This window comes from Thamnophis elegans, chromosome 2, assembly GCF_009769535.1.
Source record: "Thamnophis elegans isolate rThaEle1 chromosome 2, rThaEle1.pri, whole genome shotgun sequence".
Classification (NCBI taxonomy): Eukaryota; Metazoa; Chordata; class Lepidosauria; order Squamata; family Colubridae; genus Thamnophis; species Thamnophis elegans.
The window spans coordinates 109145553-109165658 of record NC_045542.1 but is presented as its reverse complement, the minus strand read 5'-3'; the positions used below and the strand labels follow the sequence as shown (position 1 = coordinate 109165658).

General features: G+C 33.4%; 1 protein-coding gene across 1 annotated transcript in view; it reads right to left on the bottom strand.

The window, feature by feature from the left end:
• The window catches only part of SYN2 (synapsin II), a 114732-nt gene that overhangs the window by 51290 nt on the left and 43336 nt on the right, over positions 1-20106 (bottom strand). The window contains exons 2-3 of the mRNA XM_032211201.1: positions 3856-3913; positions 1019-1110 (exon numbers count right to left, since the gene is read on the bottom strand). Coding sequence (XP_032067092.1) covers positions 1019-1110; positions 3856-3913 — 150 coding nt within the window. The remainder of the gene's footprint in view (positions 1-1018; positions 1111-3855; positions 3914-20106) is intronic.

Genomic DNA, 20106 nt, shown 5'->3' with positions numbered 1-20106 from the left:
GCCGCTGAGAGGTCAAGGAGGACCAGGATGGAGGAATGTCCTCCATCTCTGGCTCTCCAGAGATCATCGGTCAATGCGACCAAAGCGGTTTCTGTGCTGTAACCGGGTCTGAAGCCTGACTGGAAGGGGTCGAGATAGTTTGCTTCCTCCAAGGACCGTTGGAGCTGAAAGGCCACCACCTTCTCAACAACCTTCCCAAGGAAGGGAAGGTTGGAGACTGGGAGATAGTTATTAAGAACAGCTGGATCCAAAGATGGCTTCTTTAGGAGGGGTCTCACCACCGCCGCTTTCAGTGCGGCGGGGAAGTTCCCCTCCCGAAGAGAGGCGGTCACAACCGCCTGGATCCAGCCTCGTGTCACCTCACTGCTGTTAGTAACTAGCCATGAGGGACACGGGTCCAGTACGCAGGTGGAGGCACTTACAGCCCTCATGGCCTTGTCCACATCCCCGGGGGTAACATCCTGAAACTCAACCCAGAGAGTTGTAATCAGGAATATTGAAAGATGTTTTTCTATTTTATTCCTGTTTGTAATCAGGAATATTGAAAGATGTTTTTCTATTTTTTAAATCATACTTGCATACATGAAACTGAGGAAGAGAAATTTAGCAGCACAAAATAGCATAGTTTTCTTGAAAAAGACATGGACAAAAACTCCTAGTTAACATAACAGATTGGTTTGGTGCCATCAAGCTATGCCAGTTCTTGATGACCATATACTGTCCAGTAGATAAAGCTGTTAGCCTAAATCTCACATGAATTAGAACAAAGTGAGATGCTATTTGGATATTTTATCTTAGATATTGAATTATTTTGGCTGTTTTCTACTTATGAATTTATCAAGAAGATGAATAAACACCTTAATTACATCATCCATGGACCTGGATGTACCTTGGCTTTAAAACATGGACAAACCCTCAACAGATTCTATTTCTATTAAAAAATGTTATTCATGATCATGTTTTGTATTTATTTATGTTAACCTTAATTCTGAAAGTCAAAAGAAGTAAAATAACTTACTTGACAACTTTAATGCCATTTCGAAAAGCTTGCACATTTACAGAATAATTCCCATCAGCCTGAGCTATCAAACTGACCTCTGAAAATTGTGCCTGAAAGATTAAAAAATACATAAATGAACAAACTAGTTTTAAGGTGCTAGTCCACATGTAACATCTTTGGACATATGAAATTTGAACAAGGAAATAGCATCTAGCAAAGTTCTAAAATATTATTTTATGCGTGTTTTCTTACAGGCATTGTTACATATTTAGAGAACAGAATAATGTTGGACCTGTTTTTTTCATATGAAAAGTAGAAGGAATGTATAAGTGGAAATGTCTTCAATAAGTAATAAATATTTATGGGATGTTGTCATGTACAAAAGAAAATTTTACATGTTTATATTATGAACAAAGGTGTCATAAAATGTATTGTAAAATTACTATCATCACTAACTTTAAACTTTAACTAACTTTTAAAAAGTCAAATCTCTTGGTAGATCTACCCATACGTTCATGATCAAGTTGTGGATGAGAAGCAGATTTGCTACAGGCAGAACTGCTATTCAAAAGGAGCAATTAGAGCCTGAAATGCCCCAAAGTAGTTGGGCCCCATCCTTCCATCCATTGTCTATAATGATCTGTTTAATGTCACTTGTCCCATGCTGGCAAAGGTACACCCTGAAGCTATCCTTTCCCTTGCCCATTTTTCACCCTGCAACTTCCTTGTTTCAATCCTTTTGGTCCAGGGAGAATAATTCTGCAGCCAAACTCCAACTCTCACCCAGAAAAGAATGAATGAAGGAATTCATTCATTTGTTCGTTTGCTCATTCATTCATTCATTCATTCATTCATTCATTCATTCATTCTGGAAGCTGCATGACTCTACTGAACCTACCCTTCCAACATATTTCCCTAATTGTTTGGCAGTGGCACACAATTTAGCCAATATTTATAGCTCTAAAACTACCTTCCAAAAGTTCATCCACATTCCTCATAATTTGCATGGAATCTTCTACCAGGAATAGGTGGAAATTTTCTATGTCCCTTTTAAAAGAGGCACTCTTAAAGAAATATTTTTGCACTCATCTATCTTCAGTAGAACATTTCCACCCGTTCCTGGTAGAAGATTCCATGCATGATTTGTCTGGCTTCACAACAGCTAATCCTAAGGCTTGTGTTTGTTTACATAGAGGGAGTGCCAATAATGGAAACTACCTTCTTGTTTCCTCTCTCTGTAGCTACCAGCCTAGCAACAGCTTCCATAAATATGCCTGGCCACAGAAGTTACAGATGTCAGGATTCCAACAGGGGTAGATTGCTGCCAGTTTTACTACTGGTTTGCAACCCCTGCATGAATGGTAGATGCATATTGCACGTGTGTGCATTGGTTAATGTAAATTTACAGTGACTAAAAACCAAAATGGCAGCAGCCCAGCAGTGGTGAGGGAACTGGTTCAAGGGCATGGCAGACCTGAGTCGCTACCGGTTCTGTGACCCAGGCCTGAATTCCACTATAGGTTTGGCCGAACCAAGCCAAACTTGGAGCAACCCACCTCTGAACGCCAAGGGTTTTTCCTAAGGGTCCTGGCACTGATTCACTGGTTAACTGGTATATGGTAGTTCCAGTAATTCCTTTTGTTGTTCCTACATTTGGAGGTTTCCACATTCACTGTTTCCCCAGCAATCTGCTAGTTTTGTGAGCATTCAGCCAGCATGATAGTCCCTGATCTTCAGCTTTAGCTCTTCTCTCCATGAATCCATTCTTGGATTCATTCATTCCCCTATCTTATATTTCTTTTTTACACCTCTTAAACCATCTATTCCATTCATTTCTCTTGCAAATCAATATTAATTAAATCAGCAAAAACTGAAAGCAATATACCATGTCATTACAATTATCTTCATCCCCCCCCAAGCAAATATGATGATTATATTAAACCCCTAAGTAAATAGGCATAAGTAGGCATATTCTTTTAATTAAAATGTATTTGTGCAACAAAAATAATCAAATGAAAAAAGGTAATTATAGGCACAAGAAAAAAATATTATGTTGCTCTTCTAATATTTGGGAGTGGTTGACTACAATTTTATATGCTGCATTAAAAGCTGTTAGATGTTGGAACAGAAATATGGTTTTGATCCTATTTACATGAAAAACAAATTGTGGAAGTAAAGAAAGAGCAAGATTTAAAAAAGAATTAAAAATGTATCTTTCTTTCTCTTCTCCTACAAGTAAATCTACCTGAACAAATTATATGAAAACAAGGAAGGAGCAACTTGCATTTGATCTCATAGGAAGAGTGAGCAAAAGTGATAAAAAGTCACTGGCCAACTAATAATGTTCATTTCTAAGATCCATTCCATCACTTACACCCCAACAGTTTTGTCCATATGTGGCCTATAATGCAATTATGTTTGAGAAAAACAATTTTTTTGAAAAGTAAAAAAAAATCCCATCAAGTTTATGAATATTTTCTGAAATATCTATATTAGAAGTGACAGTAAGGCATATGAATTTATTAAAAGTTTCACTGCCTTAATAAATGCCAATATCTTTAATAGAAGAATATAATATTGCATTTACAAATGACCAGAAAACAGACTTAAAGCTATTGTTTAAAACAATTATGTTAAAGAAAATCCTTGTCAAGTGTTCTTAAAAACATTTTATTACTGCCTCAGTAACCTCAATAATTCATATTTTATTCACTGTATTATATAATTTCATTATTTACACTGGGTCAAAAATAGTTTTATAAGGTGCCAACTTATTCCATTCTTAATACTCTGAAATAATACTTAACGCTAAGAAAAATTGTATGAGTAATAAGACAGTAATCTTTTTTTAATACCTGCTCAACTTTGATGTCATATTCTCCATGGACTTTTTTCCCACGAAAACTTTTGGTCCTGAAATAGAAGAATTCTAATTAAAATAAGTTGTAAGTAAATGAGCAAAATCACATTGGTATTTTAAAAGCGGACTTTTAGCAAGTTCCTGACTTACTACCATATTAGGCCAGAATTTTCATTCTTAAGTCATGATGGTCATAAATCAAAGCACCCATGGGCCTGCCTTTATTTTATAATTCTTTTTATGGCAGTCATTGAATGAGTCATTCTTATCAGCACTTTTTGCCACAAATAAGCCAAAAAAGGCCAGCAAAAAACATTGCTATGTGACTGTAGAATGCTGCAACCAACCATAAAAATGAACCATAAAAATGAAGTTGCCAAGCATTGAAAATACTATTGGAACTGCGGAATCAAGTTGTGATTAGCTTTTGGAAGAGTCTGTTGTAACTTTGAATAGTCAGTAAGCAAACAACTGTTAAGTGGTGAGTTTCTTTACATATTTAATTGAATCATTGAATTTATTGAATGAGGTTAAGCTATTTCTATCCATCTGTCTATTGTGAAAATTTGACTGTTAGTATTACTAAGAATCTATTATAGTTTGGATTATGGACTTATAGTCAAACAATGGAGCCCTTTTCCAGAAGCCCTTTGTACTGTGGTTCTGTCTGCTGCCTTGGCATAGCATATTGCTTCCTACTTTTATCTGTACAGGAATATCCATGATATAAATATGAGACAGCCCTTACAAAAACATCATTTCACTCGGAGAGACAGGAAGAAATGGAGAAAGTCCACACTGCCCTGACTTGGCTTTCCTGTGTTTAAGAGGAGCAGAAGGAGAAACTCTATTCTTATAGCCTAAATTAATAAAGTAGATGTTCTACTGTTTCCTGGCCCAGCCTACCTCAAAGGGTTGACACTATCTTTTAAAGGAAATCTAATTTGATGATTAATGATTCTAAATTTAAATGCAAAAAAGTGACATAATTTCAAAAGTGAAATCTTACATCTATGTAGCAATAACACTTAGACTTATAAACCACTTAACAGTGCTTTCCAGCCCTCTCTAAGCGGTTTACAGAGTCAGCATATTGCCCCCAACAATCTGGGTCCTCATTTTACCCACCTTGGAAGGATGGAAGGCTGAGTCAACCTTGAGCCTGGTGAGATTCAATCTACCAAATTGCTGGCAGCTGGCAGTCAGCATAACTGGCCTGTAGCACTGTATTCTAACCACTGCGCTACCATGGCTCTCCTATGTAACACATATACATATGATTAAGGATTCATGCTTTCCCTCTTTCATTGGGAAACAGACCAATCCCATCAGAGATAACAAAACCAAACTTTATTTTAAAAAAGAGGACCAATGTAAGCACACTATTCAACTTTACTTTAAAAAGAAAGATACATATAGTTACTACCACACTGGGAATGTGGGAAAGAAAGAAAAAACAAATGAATGCATTTTTATTCAGTCCCATTTTATAGACATCATCCATTATTCTGTTCTAGTATTTTTTTTAAAAAAATCAATTGTATGGCAGATTTAAGTATCAGAGATTCTGGCTATATGACAAAAAGCATCTTTCCCTCATAGGGATATGAATTCCATTTTTGGCCAGCAGTGTGCAGCATTCTAAATATGATAGTTACAAAGCAAATCAATTGGGATTAAATAATATTCTTAGAGTAATATTATTTCTGAATGAATGAATTAAGCAACTGATCTCTGGCATCTTGTTTCACGTGATTTCATTTTTTAATTAAACATTAACGCAGAAAATCAAATTATTTAATTTGGGTTTCAACTAACAAAATGGAATCCCAACTGCTAATTATACCCAGATTAATTAAATGCTAAAATGGAAAAATATATTTTTCATCCTTTAGAATTAACACTCAGAAGATAGGCTTAAGATACAGAAGGATCTTGACAAACCTGAACATTGGGCACTATCTAATAAAATGAAATTCAATGGTGAAAAGAGTAAGGTTCAACATTTAGGCAAGAAAAACAAAATGCAAAATGTACTGTACAAAATGTACAGTATAGGTGGTACCTTGCTCAATAGTAGTAACTGTGAGAGGGATCTTGGAGTCCTAGTGGACACCATTTAAATATGAGGCAGCAGTGTGCAGCAGCTGCTAAAAAAGCCAACACAGTTCTAGGCTACATAAAAAGAGGGATAGAATCAAGATCACATGAAGTGTTAATAACACTTTATAATGCCTTGCTAAGGCCACACTTGGAACACTGTATTCAGTTTTGGTTGCCACGATGTAGAAAAGATGTGGAGACTCTAGAAAGAGTGCAGAGAAGAACAAAAAAGATTCTTAGGGGACTGGAGACTAAAATATATGAAGAACAATTGCAGGAACTAGATATGTCTAGTTTAATGAAAAGAAGGACTAGGGGAGACATGATAGCAGTGTTCCAATATCTCAGGGGTTGCCACAAAGAAGAGGGAGTCAAACCATTCTCCAAGGCACCTGAAGGTAGAACAAGAAGCAATGGGTGGAAACTAATCAAGGAGAGTAGCAACTTAGAACTGAGGAGAAATTTCCTGACAGACAGAACAATTAATCAGTGGAACAGCTTGCCTCCAGAGGTTGTGAATGCCCCAACACTGGAAGTCTTTAAGAAGATGTTGGATAGCCATTTGTCTGAAACAGTATAGGGTTTCTTGCCTAAGTAGGGGGTTGGACTAGAAGACCTCCAAGGTCCCTTCCAACTCTGCTATTGTATTGTATTGTATTAAAGATCATTCTTGGTATTGTGTTAACAATACCTCAATTTTTAGTTCAGAAATTTAGAAAACTAATATGTTACTAACTTTTGAAATGTTCATTTACTGACAATTAAATGGCATATTCATTGTACATTTTTTTAATTATTCCCCTTAATTATTCTTGGGTAATTTGTAGCTATATTAAAATATATTCATTTAATATATTGAACATGAACATGAACATGGAAAAGATGGAATATTAAAAATACAAAATGGGAAAATGTTATTTACCGCTACTATACAAGATAAATCAACAATGGTAAAAGCATATTATCATCAAATAACAGCAATGAATAATTAATTTTAAATTGTTTAACAGAATGAAGGACCTGTGGTAGAATAAATACTGATTTATGAATAGCTTGACCTTATTTCATCAATAAATTAGAAATGCCTTTTTCCCAGCAAGTCACATCACATCACATCGCCTATGTATGGCAGTGATGAATGCATTCGGAGGGCAAAAAACAGCTGAAAATCAGCTGGGCAGCATGCGCATGCACGCTGGAGCTAACAGGGCAACACCTCACGTGCCCTCAGAAATGATCTGCATGCCACCACAGGTGCTGTAGGTTCGCCATCATGGATCTATGGTATTGCTCCATCCTATCATCCGACTACCTACTTATTCAGAATTAAATACCAAATAGCAATGTTGCTTTTCAATGAAGTATTCAGAAGTATATAATCAAATAATATCATGTATAATTAAATATAACAATATTATAATATATAAAATGAATATAATAAAAAGCAAGTATGTAACCAAACTAATATCAAGTGCAAGAAATCAGAAACCAGGATACAGTTCAAAAGTATTATAAGTTTATTTAATTCTACCTGTATGCAAGAATCTGAACTACTAATAGTCAAGGCAAAGTGGTGCCAGATAAGTAAATGGAATTCAATTGGCGGAGGGGGTGGTGTAGATTTGGGCCTGTTATTGGAGCACAGACTCCAAACTGATGATGCATTTGACCCTGCATCCTAGGTTCAGCCTGTTCATCAATATGTAGAAATACAAAATGTTATTTTTTTCTCACTTTAATCCTCTACATTTTGCTATATGGACTCAAGATTCAATTATTTTCTGAAAAATATATTTATTAATTGAAATGAATACTGTTTTTACACCTAACTTATAGAGCAGTTTATAATATGAATAGTTAAATACTTCCAAATCCTGTTTTGGTGGAAGATATTTAAGATTTATTTAAGAATATTTAATTACAAATCTCAAATATGTTTTAAGGGTTACATTAATTTTAATGAAGGGATTCCTTGGAGCAATGGGAATTTGAAAATAGCTAGGCTGTTTTAATGAATAACAGAAAAAGCTATGTTCAAAGTCTCAAGCATTTCTTTTGAACAATTTTCAAAGCATGCAAAGCCTAATCTATTGAAAACATGAAGTATATCAGAAAATATCAGAAATTGCTAGATTTCTGATGCATCATTTGTATTTCAGAAACAGATATATGATAGATACACACTGATAATCTGTATGTGTGTGCAAATATCAATTTTATTATAGATTTTAAAACCTCATGGATATTTGTCATTCTTCTATACAACCTAAGTAAAAGTTGTAAAGAAAAACCTGCACAAAATTTAGTAGTAGGGTTTTCTTCAAGCTTGCAGCTACAGGAAACGAAATTACAAATGGAATTATGAGAGTTTTTCAACAATGATATATTTTATTTGAGTGCATTTATTTCCTACAAATAACTGGACTCCCTTATTATTACCATTGCTATACATTTTCTGGCAGAAATATATACACAATTTCTTGTGTGACAGTCTAAAGGCAATGTTACGACATGATAAAATGTAATAATGATCTTATAAGGAACAGAATTATCTGCTACATGCCTTAGTTTTTGGTAATTTGACAGTACTACGAGATTTTATTAATAATTACAACAAAGGACTTATTAAACTTAATGTTGAAAGTAAGCCACTTGTGTATGAAACTATATTTAAAAGTGATTATAATAACTAAGCATTTAACCAATGGATTGCTAAACAACAAAGGAATTATGGAGGCCAATCTACTGTTTTTTTAAATTGCTTTCTTCAGAGAAAGTATAAATCCTACAAGTAAATATATTTTTAAATACTGTATGTTCTGTTCACTAAATATTACTCATCAAATTATCAGTGATAATTCTTTTTTTAATAAGTGTTTTATTAAACACACAATAAAACATTGGATACAGTGAAACTGTCCTGGAATTGTCTTTGCCATACATACTAAAATATAAGTTAAATATCATAATCACCTTGCTTATTTACATTTGACCTATTCAGTATTTACAAACATAAAGACATTTTACTTCAATCCATATTACTTTCGATCTTGTCTTATCCACTTTCGCTCTGTTATAGTTACATACATAATTCTAATTTTCCATTCTATAAATCCTAGTCATTTCTTATCTTAGGTCCCTCTTTTCTGTTCCAACCATCAATAAAATTTATTCCCGATCTTACAGTATTGTTTTGTCTTTATTCTTCAATTTCCATGTCAATCTATCCTAAGGTGACCAGATTTTCAGATTGGTAAAGAGGGACACCTTTGACTGGGGGGGGGGGGGGCTTGATTAAAAATTTTATACGGCGCAACAAAAATTTTCATACAACGCAAAAATAGTATTGTAATTTTTTTTATTTCAACATAACTACAATTTACAAATATAAATTGTAACTGTTGCCAAACATCAAAATTTTGATCACGTGACCATGAGGATGCTGCAATGGTCGGTAAGTGTGAAAATGGTCGCTAAGTGTGAAAAATGGTCATCAGTCACTTTTTTCAATGCCATTGTAACTTTGGTCACTATACCACCTTTCTTGCCACAGTTCTTAAGTGAATAACTGCAGCTGATAAGTTAGTAGCATAAGTGAATCTGGTTTCCCCATTTGACTTTGTCAAAAGGTGATTATATGACCCCAGGACACTGAAACCATCATAAATACGAATCTGTTGCCAAACATCAAAATATTGATGGCGTGACCATGAGGATGCTGCAATGGTTGCTAAGTGTGAAAATGGTCGCTAAGTGTGAAAAATGGCTATCAGTCACTTTTTTCAATGCCATTGTAACTTTGGTCACTATACCACCTTTCTTGTCACATTTCTTAAGTGAATAACTGCAGCTGGTATTTTGTATTTTGGATAGAATCTTTTTTTAAATAGTCTAAGACAATTTTAAAAAGAAGCCACACAGAATAAAAGTATTTTAAAAAATCCTATGCACAATAAATAAAATATTATTTTAAAATACATTAAAAAAATAAAAGAAAAAAACCCAGCTCACTTACCAGCAGGCAAGCACATATAATGTTCACTGTAAAACTCCTAGGAATATTTTTTTAACCTGAAATATTGCTTCACACACACCTACCAGTATTATCCAATTACTTAATTCTGGCAGGTTGACCAAAAGATCTTATCTATAATCAGTAGATTAGAATTAATGGTAATAATTACAATAAGGATATAGTAGGCAGCAGAAAAATGCCCCCCCCCCCCGCTGCTGATTTCCCTTCTATTTTTTTTTGTAAGCACCAAATTTCCAAAATTAGGTTTGATTCATGACCAAATTAGTTTGCGACCAAAGTTATGGAACGAATTATGGTTGTGACCAGAGGTTCTACTGTATTCATGCCTTTATATACGCTATACCACCTCAAAATGTTGCACAGCCTTCATAAGTTTCTAATACAGATAAAATTAAATACAACATCAAAACCATAAAAAAGTAAAATTAACCTGGCTGGAAAATCCTATGCCTGTTTTGCTATTATTACTGACACACTTGCTGCAGTATTTGATGGCTAAAAGAAAAAAAATATTGTTAAAGTGTGTATTATGTTCACTCCCATGTCTTGTCTGCTGTTTTGATTTTGAATTCATTAAAAGAGCTTATTTTACATCAAATCCCTCTCATATTATTCTCCTATGTTCAATAAACCCTAAGAGACAGCATACTATACATGAAATTCCTGTAACTGTATATTTAGTAAATTGTGGAGCTGAGTTTATCCAATTAACTCAGTTTTTGGACTTGAGTAATCACATACAATAAAGGAAATAAAACTATTTAGAATAAAGTGTAGTTGGCTATTTGTGATTAAGGGTGTCATGCAGAAACAATTATAGTTTTGATCAGGAAAATACCCTAAAAAAAACCTTTTGTTCTTTCAGGTTTTTTTTAATGATTTTTCCATGGCACATCATAGTGTTAGACATATTGTTTTGAATAAAAAAACAGCAGCTGCACATTTTAAAAAACCTACATTATTTTAAAATGCATTAAAAAAATAAAAGAAAAAAACTCAGCTCATTTACCAGCAGGCAGAAACTCCAAGTCAATCCAAAATGATATAGATGTTAATACAAAGAACTGAGCAAATTAAAATGGTGAAATAGTCCCAGGGAAATATTTTTCAAAGAAAAATGAGAGCCACCATTTTTTCCCACACGAGCCAACCACCTCAAACCTCCATGCCCCTCCCATCTGGGTAATCCAGGAAGGAACGGTTGCTACTAACTACTCTAGGCAAAGTGTTTCCTGCAGCTCTATGGTACTTGGTCATTTTTTCTTATAAAAGTGAGTAAAAGGGGCGGGGGGTCCGTTTTGTTGCTTTAATGTTTTAATATCTTCAATGAAAGTACTGAGACAGAGAAAGAGGTTAGACAGGGTGTCTTTTGTCTTGCCCCGGTTAGGATTTCTTAAGCAAATCCACTGGGCTTTCAACATGAAGCCAAAAAATCGGGACTTTAAAATGGCCTGGGACATGGGACAAATTGTTATAAAGTGTGACTGTCCCGCTGAAATCGGGATGTCTGGTCACCTTAATCTATCCATTTTAGTGCATGTCAGAATTTTCCTAATCACTTCCTCTTCTTGTGGAATTTCTTTGTTTTTCCAGTTTGGGGAAAAGACCATTGTTGCTGCCATTATAATATGTATCATTAAATAGGTTACCCCCTTGTTATATTTGTCATTTATAATTCGCAAAAGGAATAGTTCTGATTTAAATTCCATTTCCTCTTCGGTTAACTCTGCCAACCACATTTGAATTTTCCGCTAATATTCTTTTGCTTTTTTACACAACTGCCACCAAATGGTAGTATGTGCCTGATTCATTATCGCATTTCCAACAATTTGGTGATAAATTTCTAAACATTTTTGCTACTCTCATTGATGGAAGGTGCCACCTATAAAACATTTTATATAAATTTTCTTTATATGGTATTGCCAATATTATTTTTCTATTTCTTAACCATAATTCTTGCCATTTTTCCAGTTATATTATTGGTATATTATATCCAATATTATATTGTTTCCTTAACCTGCTCTTCTTCCATTTTATAATCCAATAAAAAATTATAAATCTTCTTTATCGATTTATCATTTGTCCCTAAAAAGATCTTGTCTATTGTCATTAACTCCCTATTCATGCCCCACTCTTTCATATCTTTCAAGTAGTGTGATTGGATTTGTAAATAGGACCACCATTCCAATTCTACCCCTTGTTCTTTTAGTTCTTGCCTCAATTTCAATCCCCCTTCTTTGTTCATTATATTCTTATAAGTAATCTGTTTTCCCTGATTGATAAAAGTTGGGTGCACTAACGTTTCTAATGTGGATAACCAAATTGGAACCTTGCTATAATTTTGCTGCTTAAATTTATTCAATATCTCCAATAACACCTATCTTATAAAATGTCTTTGAAAGTATTGATGTGCTAATTGTTTCCCCTACCACAGAAATACGTGCCATCCTAGATGTAAATCATAGCCCTCTAATGTTAACAATCTTTTATTTTTTAACTCTATCCATTCTTTTACCCAGGTGAGCGTTGTTGCTTGGTGATGTAACTCCCACCCTGGCACATAAAATCCTCCTCTTTCTTTTACATCTTGCAAAAGTTTAAATTTAATACTTGGCATCTTCCACTGCCAGATGTATTCAGATTTCCAAAATACTTTTAGTGATAATTCTTCTTGTCTTAGAATACTATTCTTCTGTATCTATTATATAGGTTCCAAGTATCCTAGATACCACAATTTCTTGCTCCTTTCTGTTTTTTTCTCAAACAGAGATTCAGAGTTGAACTTGTTGTTATTGTATCTTTTCAATGAACGGTGAAAGGTTCTAAAAGAAAGAATATATAAAAGTGGTGATAGTTTAAATAAGATGGAAACATTATCCCTATTCTATTAGAATTTCATAAAAATAGAATTCATACTTTGTTAAGAATTAAGATATATGTTTCTGTAGTGTACTGATTAGTAAATATTATAAAGCTTTGCTTCTTGCTTGGGATATTCCATTTCCTAATGAAAATTCAGAAGAAAACTATTCGTTTTATTAGAGTTGTTCTTATGGTATTTGTAGAGCAAAACCTGAAGTTCTGAAATGGTTTCTGCTGCCCTCTTGTGTAAAAATAAATGGACACCAAGCCATTTTTGCTATTACATATAATAAATGACTTAGAATTCGGACGCGAGATTTTATCTGTTTCTGGATACACTAGACACTGATTTTTTTTACATTCAAAATCTGTACTTTATTATTGAGACAACCATCCTTGTTCTCTTTTTTCCCTATGTGCCAGAAATAAAATAAATTTCCATGGTCATATTATTAAAACATAAAATTAATTCATAACTTGCAGAGAGTAAATTAACATCAATTAGTATTCATCCACTTTGGGAAAGAACAAGACACTGCTGTTCAGTATTGCATTCCTTGAGTTTTTCCAGAACACTGGAGTTGAGAAATCCTGAATCATAAGTATGATTATAAATGTAATAATGACAATAACTGGAAAGGGTAGCTATGTGCCTGCCATACAGGAACCAAATTAGATTAGTATATTTTCTTTTTTTAAAGTAATTTGCTCATTTATTTTAAATATTCCATCCTGCTTTCTTTTGTAGACACATTCAATTAGCTTACAGATAGCATAATATAATTAAACAATAAATATAAAACAAAAAGTGAGGGATTTAAATGAGAGCAAATAAAAATATTTGTAAGTTAGATGACATAACTTCTGGTAACTGCATTGATAGATGCTTGGCTATTGACCAGTCTTTTGCTGTTTCAAGTAAATCTCAGTAATTGCTTCTTTCCCCCAATTCCCCCAATTCATCCAACATATTCATTATCCATCTTCTAAGATTTTATTGAGATTTAATATTGTATTATTTGCACCATTTTTAAAAACCTTATTTTTATTAATTAATTAAAAAGGTAATTTTGGTGATAAATATATTTTGGTGTTTAAAATGCTGCAAATATTCCAGTATATGTGGATACAATAGTGCCAACTAAATTTGCTCCAGTTAGTACACTGACAATAGGTTCTTATGTTATTGTCCTGCACAGAATGATTTAGTAATTTTAAATAATACATTGTAGAAGAGTTGAAACATATAAAACTAAGTATAGATTTATAGATCCATTAAAAATAGGGGGCATTTTGGTCATTCCTGCCTCTATTTGTTCACATGCCTATTATATAGGTACAGTAGGCCAAACATTATTTGGAAAGTAGAACATTTCCTGCTTAGTAAGCAATAGACAGAAATGGTTAATTGCAAAATAGCAGAACTTATTCCAAATTTGTTTAAAGGATCTATCACCCTAAGGTAGCATTTAGAAGCAATGCTTGTTATTTAATATGCAAAATTACCAAAGAAATGTTTTAATGCAGGAAGCCAAGTAACTACAACAGACTACAATCAGACATTTCCATTTCATTTAAACATTTCAAAATCAATCTGCTTTGCATACATCATTGTATATTTTCTTCTCTTTTTAATTATAATAAATTGCATCTCAGAAAAACCAGTGCATAGATTATACCTATGAAAGCAAGATTGATTAGTATCCTAGCTTAGGAACTTTCTCCAATCCTATTTTAAATAGGAAAATTAATTATAAATGAGAAAATGATTGAAGTTTTCTTTAGTATAATGTGACACGAGTCCTTACATGGGAGTTTAAATCTTCTACCCACGTACTTTAAAAGTTTTTTTGAAGGAGGCGCCAATGTTGCGACAATACGGACGTGCGGTCTGGATGCTCCGAGACCTCAGCTTATACTTTTGCCACTAGGTGGTCCAATCGGACCTAAATCGTCCTGCAGAGACGGTGAATAGAAAGAATTCGTCTTGCTGATCTCAGGGACATCGCAAAGTCCCTGATAGATCCAAGAGAAGTTCTTCAAGCCGGTGACAAAAAATCCAGCCATTAGGCTGATGAAGTCGGGGATACTCCAAAATGGAAGGATACGGAAAGATAAAGTGTTTCCAGCTGGTGAGGAATCTTTACCGTTTTAAAAGAGACTACCTATAAAAAACTTAAAGTTAATTTAAATTTGAGAACAGAAGAAATAAGTGGCGGAATTAAGCTTTGAATGGTTTTGGACAGTGGGTTATCTTACTTTTTAAATGCTATGTTCATGGATGGAATTTATGCAAGCCTTTTAAAACAAATGGATTAAGTTTTCTTCTATTTTTTTCTTTTATTATTATTCTTTGTAACCTATGGACTAAAATTCTCCTTCTTCATTACTGTGGGTGTTTTCCCCCTTCTCTTCTCTAATTCATTCAAGAATTTGACTTTTTTAAAGCTTGGAATATTAAAAGATACAAAAGGAAACAAAGAAAATTGTAACAACAGAGGGAAAGAAAAACACTGCTACTTGGAGGCTGGAGGTTTGTGTATTGGAAACAAAACACTCTTACTTTCCTCATTGATTATTCTGATTTGGCACTTCAACATTTCACTGTTTGTTTATAGAGAGTGATAAGAATAAAAGCATACAGATGTTCCTTTGAAGTATATCTTTAACCAGAGAAAAGTGAAAATAAGACCTTATTGTGAATTTATGCTTAATCTTGTAAAAACCTTCCAAGCCAGAGCAGCAGTGTTTGTCAGCTGGAGATAATGGCACAATTTCAACAGCAGAAAGAAACTTTAAGCCTGCAAAAGATATTGTTAGAAATTCAGAAATTATCAAACACATTTGAGAGGACGGAGAAGAAGTTGGAAAAAGTTGGAGTCCTAAAAACCGAAGAGGAAAATGACCATAAAGAAATTAAATCCGCTGATTTAATCCGCTGGTGATTGGTTTGTGTCTGGAAATGGAAAGAGTGGAACACTGAAAGGGGCATTAAATGGAGGGGAACTCTACTCCAGATACAGAAGAAGAAAAAACAAAAGAATTTATGGATTTAAAGAGAGAATTTTTATTAGCAACATCATTGATAACACTACTGACAATTAAAGATAAGCTGATTAAGAAAACAGAAGAAGGGCATCAAAATTACACGAGAGACTTAATAAGCAATGAGTTGCTAAGAGGAGACCATACAAATTTGATTAAGGAGATGATTAGAGGCCTGATACCACAAATGGCAGAAGACATGAGACGGTTTTGCTACTGGAAAGATACAGTTTGATAGATGGAAGTGTATAATTTAAAGCTAGTTAAATTTAGTGAAATTTAGTGACAATAGATATAGTCAATAAATAATTGAAAATGATAATAATGTATACATATGTATTGTTATGATAAGTAATAATTGGATATTAATATTGAATGGTACCTATGAAAGGAAGATTAGACATCTTTTTGGTTACATATAGAGGCTAATAAAAAAAGAACTAAGTTAAATTTAGTTACGTTTTGATTATTAGTGGGAAAATCTTATGATACAGGATACAGTCAAATAAAGGAGGGATAATGATAACGTGTGTGTGTGTGTGTGTATGTATGTGTATGTATGTGTGTGTGTGTATACACATGTACGTAGGTACATACATACACACACACACACACACACACACAACATAAGGAAACTGGATGTAAATTGTAAACAGTGATTTGGAAAGGAGGATTAGAAATTTTTGTTACTAAATATTATGGATGTTTAGCTAGAATAGGCCATAAGGATTCAGTGTTATTGGAGGATTTTAGAAATAGCAAATGAAACACCAGTATGTGGTTATGTTTTAAATTTTGGTATATTTTATGATGAAGGATGTTTAAACAATTATAGTCAAATGAAAATGGAGGTATGATGATGGTAATATGTACAAATATCTGAGTTAAAATACTTGAGTTAATATGAATTATGGTTGATGACTGTGGAAGAGATGCACGAAAGTCTTTTGTAACCAACTGAAACACTTTCTACTGTATATAAAGAAGGAGGATTCTTTGTGTTGTGCTTGTTTTGAAAATTAAAAATAAAAAAATATTTAAAAGTGTAGGTTTTTTCAGTTTAATGTTTTAAAAATAACTTTATTTTGAAATAAATGTTTAGAATTGTATTTTGTAAACTGAAAATCAATTAGAGAATGAAAAGCAATATAAATAAATCAAACGGCTAGTAATGCTAATTACTACTGTAAATGTGTTACATTTTGACTCAGAAATTTCCCAGAAGTAACTTCCCAGAGAATACAATAATTATTTTTCTGAAGTAGATTTGGAAGGCAGGAAGGGAAATTTAGATTTAATCTTCTACCCTAGTATTTAGGAGTTCAGGTTCAGTTCTTGAATTCTGAATATTGTAACATTAACTTTGTTACACCTATCCTCCAAACAGCATGTGAAAGAGTACAATATATAAACTCCTGCTTCAAAATAACTGATAATTAAAGCAGGATTGGAATGAAAGTTAAAATGAATAATAAATTGAGAACTGATCATTTGGGAATGCAAGGGGAACAGGCAATCCTTATAAGAATATTAAGAATGGGATTAAAAATTGGGGAAAGTCACATATATCTAATAGTAATTTTAAAAACTTTTGACATCCTTGGCTGGAATAAAATATTTATAATGGCAGGCAGCAATAATTTTAGTTTGGAAGCAAATTTTATATATATATATATATTTAAAAAAATTAGAGAATTTTTTTAGCTTGAGTTCATGAAAGTTTATGCCATAATAAATATTTATGGTTCTGTTGATTTTCCTTTCCTCTTTGGAAATTAAAAAAGAACATCAGTGTGCAGACAAATGCTATAATACACAGTACAAGATTTAGACATGGAGAGAGAACAAGAGCTTGAATGCCCAGAATCTGTTGGCAAACTTCTCTAAATCAGAGCCATTTCCATCCATCTCTACTGAGCAGAAAGATCTAAGAGCAAATAGCAGCCTCCACCACCGTCTTCTAAAAACCAAAATAAGCCCACTAAAGTAAGCAAATGCATGCATACGTACAATACCTGTATTCAAAATAAGTCTTTTGGATTTTGTACAGGTAGTCCTTGATTTGCGACCACAATTGAGCCCAATATTTTCACTGATGAGCAAGGCAGTGAGTCATGCCCCATTTTATGACATTTTATTGTTCTTAACCCAATCACTATAGATGTTAAGTGAATCATCTGATTGTTAAGAAATCTGGCTCCCCCAGATTATCGACTTTGCTTGTCAGAAGCTCCTAGTAAGATTGCAAATTACAGGTTACAGCTTTCCATGACCCTGGAAAGCTTTAACCATTGTAAATACATACAAGCATCTGACCATGTGACTATAGGGATGCTGTCACAGTCTTAAGTGTGAGAACTGGTCATAAGTCATTTTTTTCCAATGCCATTGTAACTTTAAAGAGGACTACCTGTATCCAACCAATGCATTTTTTTTCAACACCCAGACCAAACTGCAAGAATGTTTTAAGAATAGCTATTGTGGGATTTTATTTAACTACCAGGTAAATATACTCCAGGAGTGAAAAGGAAGGCAGCTTCCTCAAGTTACTATCCGTATTTATTATTTCTTTTCTTAAGATCACAGTCTATTAGTATTTTGTATTAATATCTATAAAATAAAGCCCTGCCTGTGGAGCTCATATGGCTTAACTAAAATCTGTATGTAGCCCATTCCACCATGCTCCTATATATTCCACATTTCTCCTCTATATAACTCCTAACACCATATTTCCCTTTAAGTGATTTGACTCACTTCTCATGTACAGTTCTGTACAGTTATTGAAGTTCAGGGCCTGTGTCACTATGAAGAGCTCCTTTTGAATTATTTCTTATTATCGTATTACACTTTTTCTGTTAGAATTTCTCTTCTTTGTTTTCCCTGACCTGGGCTGTAAAAACCAAGCCAACAGCTAGAGGGCAGGAAAGACATTCAGAAAACAAACTCTCTGATTGAGTTTAGCCTATCTTGCAAACACATGTACCGTAATTATGGTTGAACTTCAGAATAAAATGTGTGAGCCCAATCAAGGCCAGTGAGATATAGACTATGTAAACAAATACTTATGAAACATATTCATTTTGAAATGGCTCTAGATATTTACAAAGTGACACAGATGCACTCTGTAAAATAACTGACTGATTCTATATTAGGAAGAAAGATTTAGAAAATCAAATGACTCAGTTACATCTGTGAAAATGCGCTAGCTGCAAAAAATATATATTATTTTGCAGCTAGCGTATATATATATATATATATATATATATATATATATATATATATATATATATATATATATATATATATATATATATATATATATAAATGAATAATACTGTGTAAAATCAGATAGGAAGAAATAATATTCAGAATTACTGACATTCAAACTAAAGGCTTTGGATTAAATTCTAATCCAAATCCTTCTATTTTGCTATTGTGAACTTTCTTTCTATAACATTAGTCATTGATTTAAAAGAATAACAGATTATCTAGCTGCACGCTTAACAGAAATATTTCAGCATAAAATGTATTTATGAAAATTTATCCAATTCAGAGGATAGCTGAACATTCTGCGGCTCAATACTTAAGTGTAATGACCTTAGGAGAATGAAGCGAGGACTGAAGATGGGACAACCAGCATGTAAAATATGTCAGGAAGAGGCAGCATAGAAAATGTTTCAGAAGAGACCATTCACTAGCTTTTTTGAGAGTAAAAGGAAAGAAATGGAGAAATAATTTCAGTCTTGCATGATTTGGTTACTATGATGTTACAACAAATAAAGTGCTAGTACTCTGGTTGTGCTTCTTGAGTAGAATATCTCAGGGGCAACAATTCTGTGGTACAATGTAATATATAACAGGGTGCTCTTAATCAAGATTCCAGGTACCTCATCACATGTTACTCAGGCTCAGAACAGTGGTGGGTTAAGATTACATTCCTATCCTCTTGATGGAAACAATATCCATCTCACCCACAAAATTAAGAATTATCATGTCTGGGATGACAAAAGAAGAAGATATTTCTGCCTTTTGGATCTATCGCTATAATTATGAATAGGAGATAAGACAGAGTTTTGTTCTGGCTATAGTTAGGTAAGTGACATGTATGGTGCTACAGATTTAGTGTTTTTGCTGTTTTCAGCTAAATGATTCTATCTATAGGTTAAATAATTATAAAACTGCATAGAAACATATCAAACA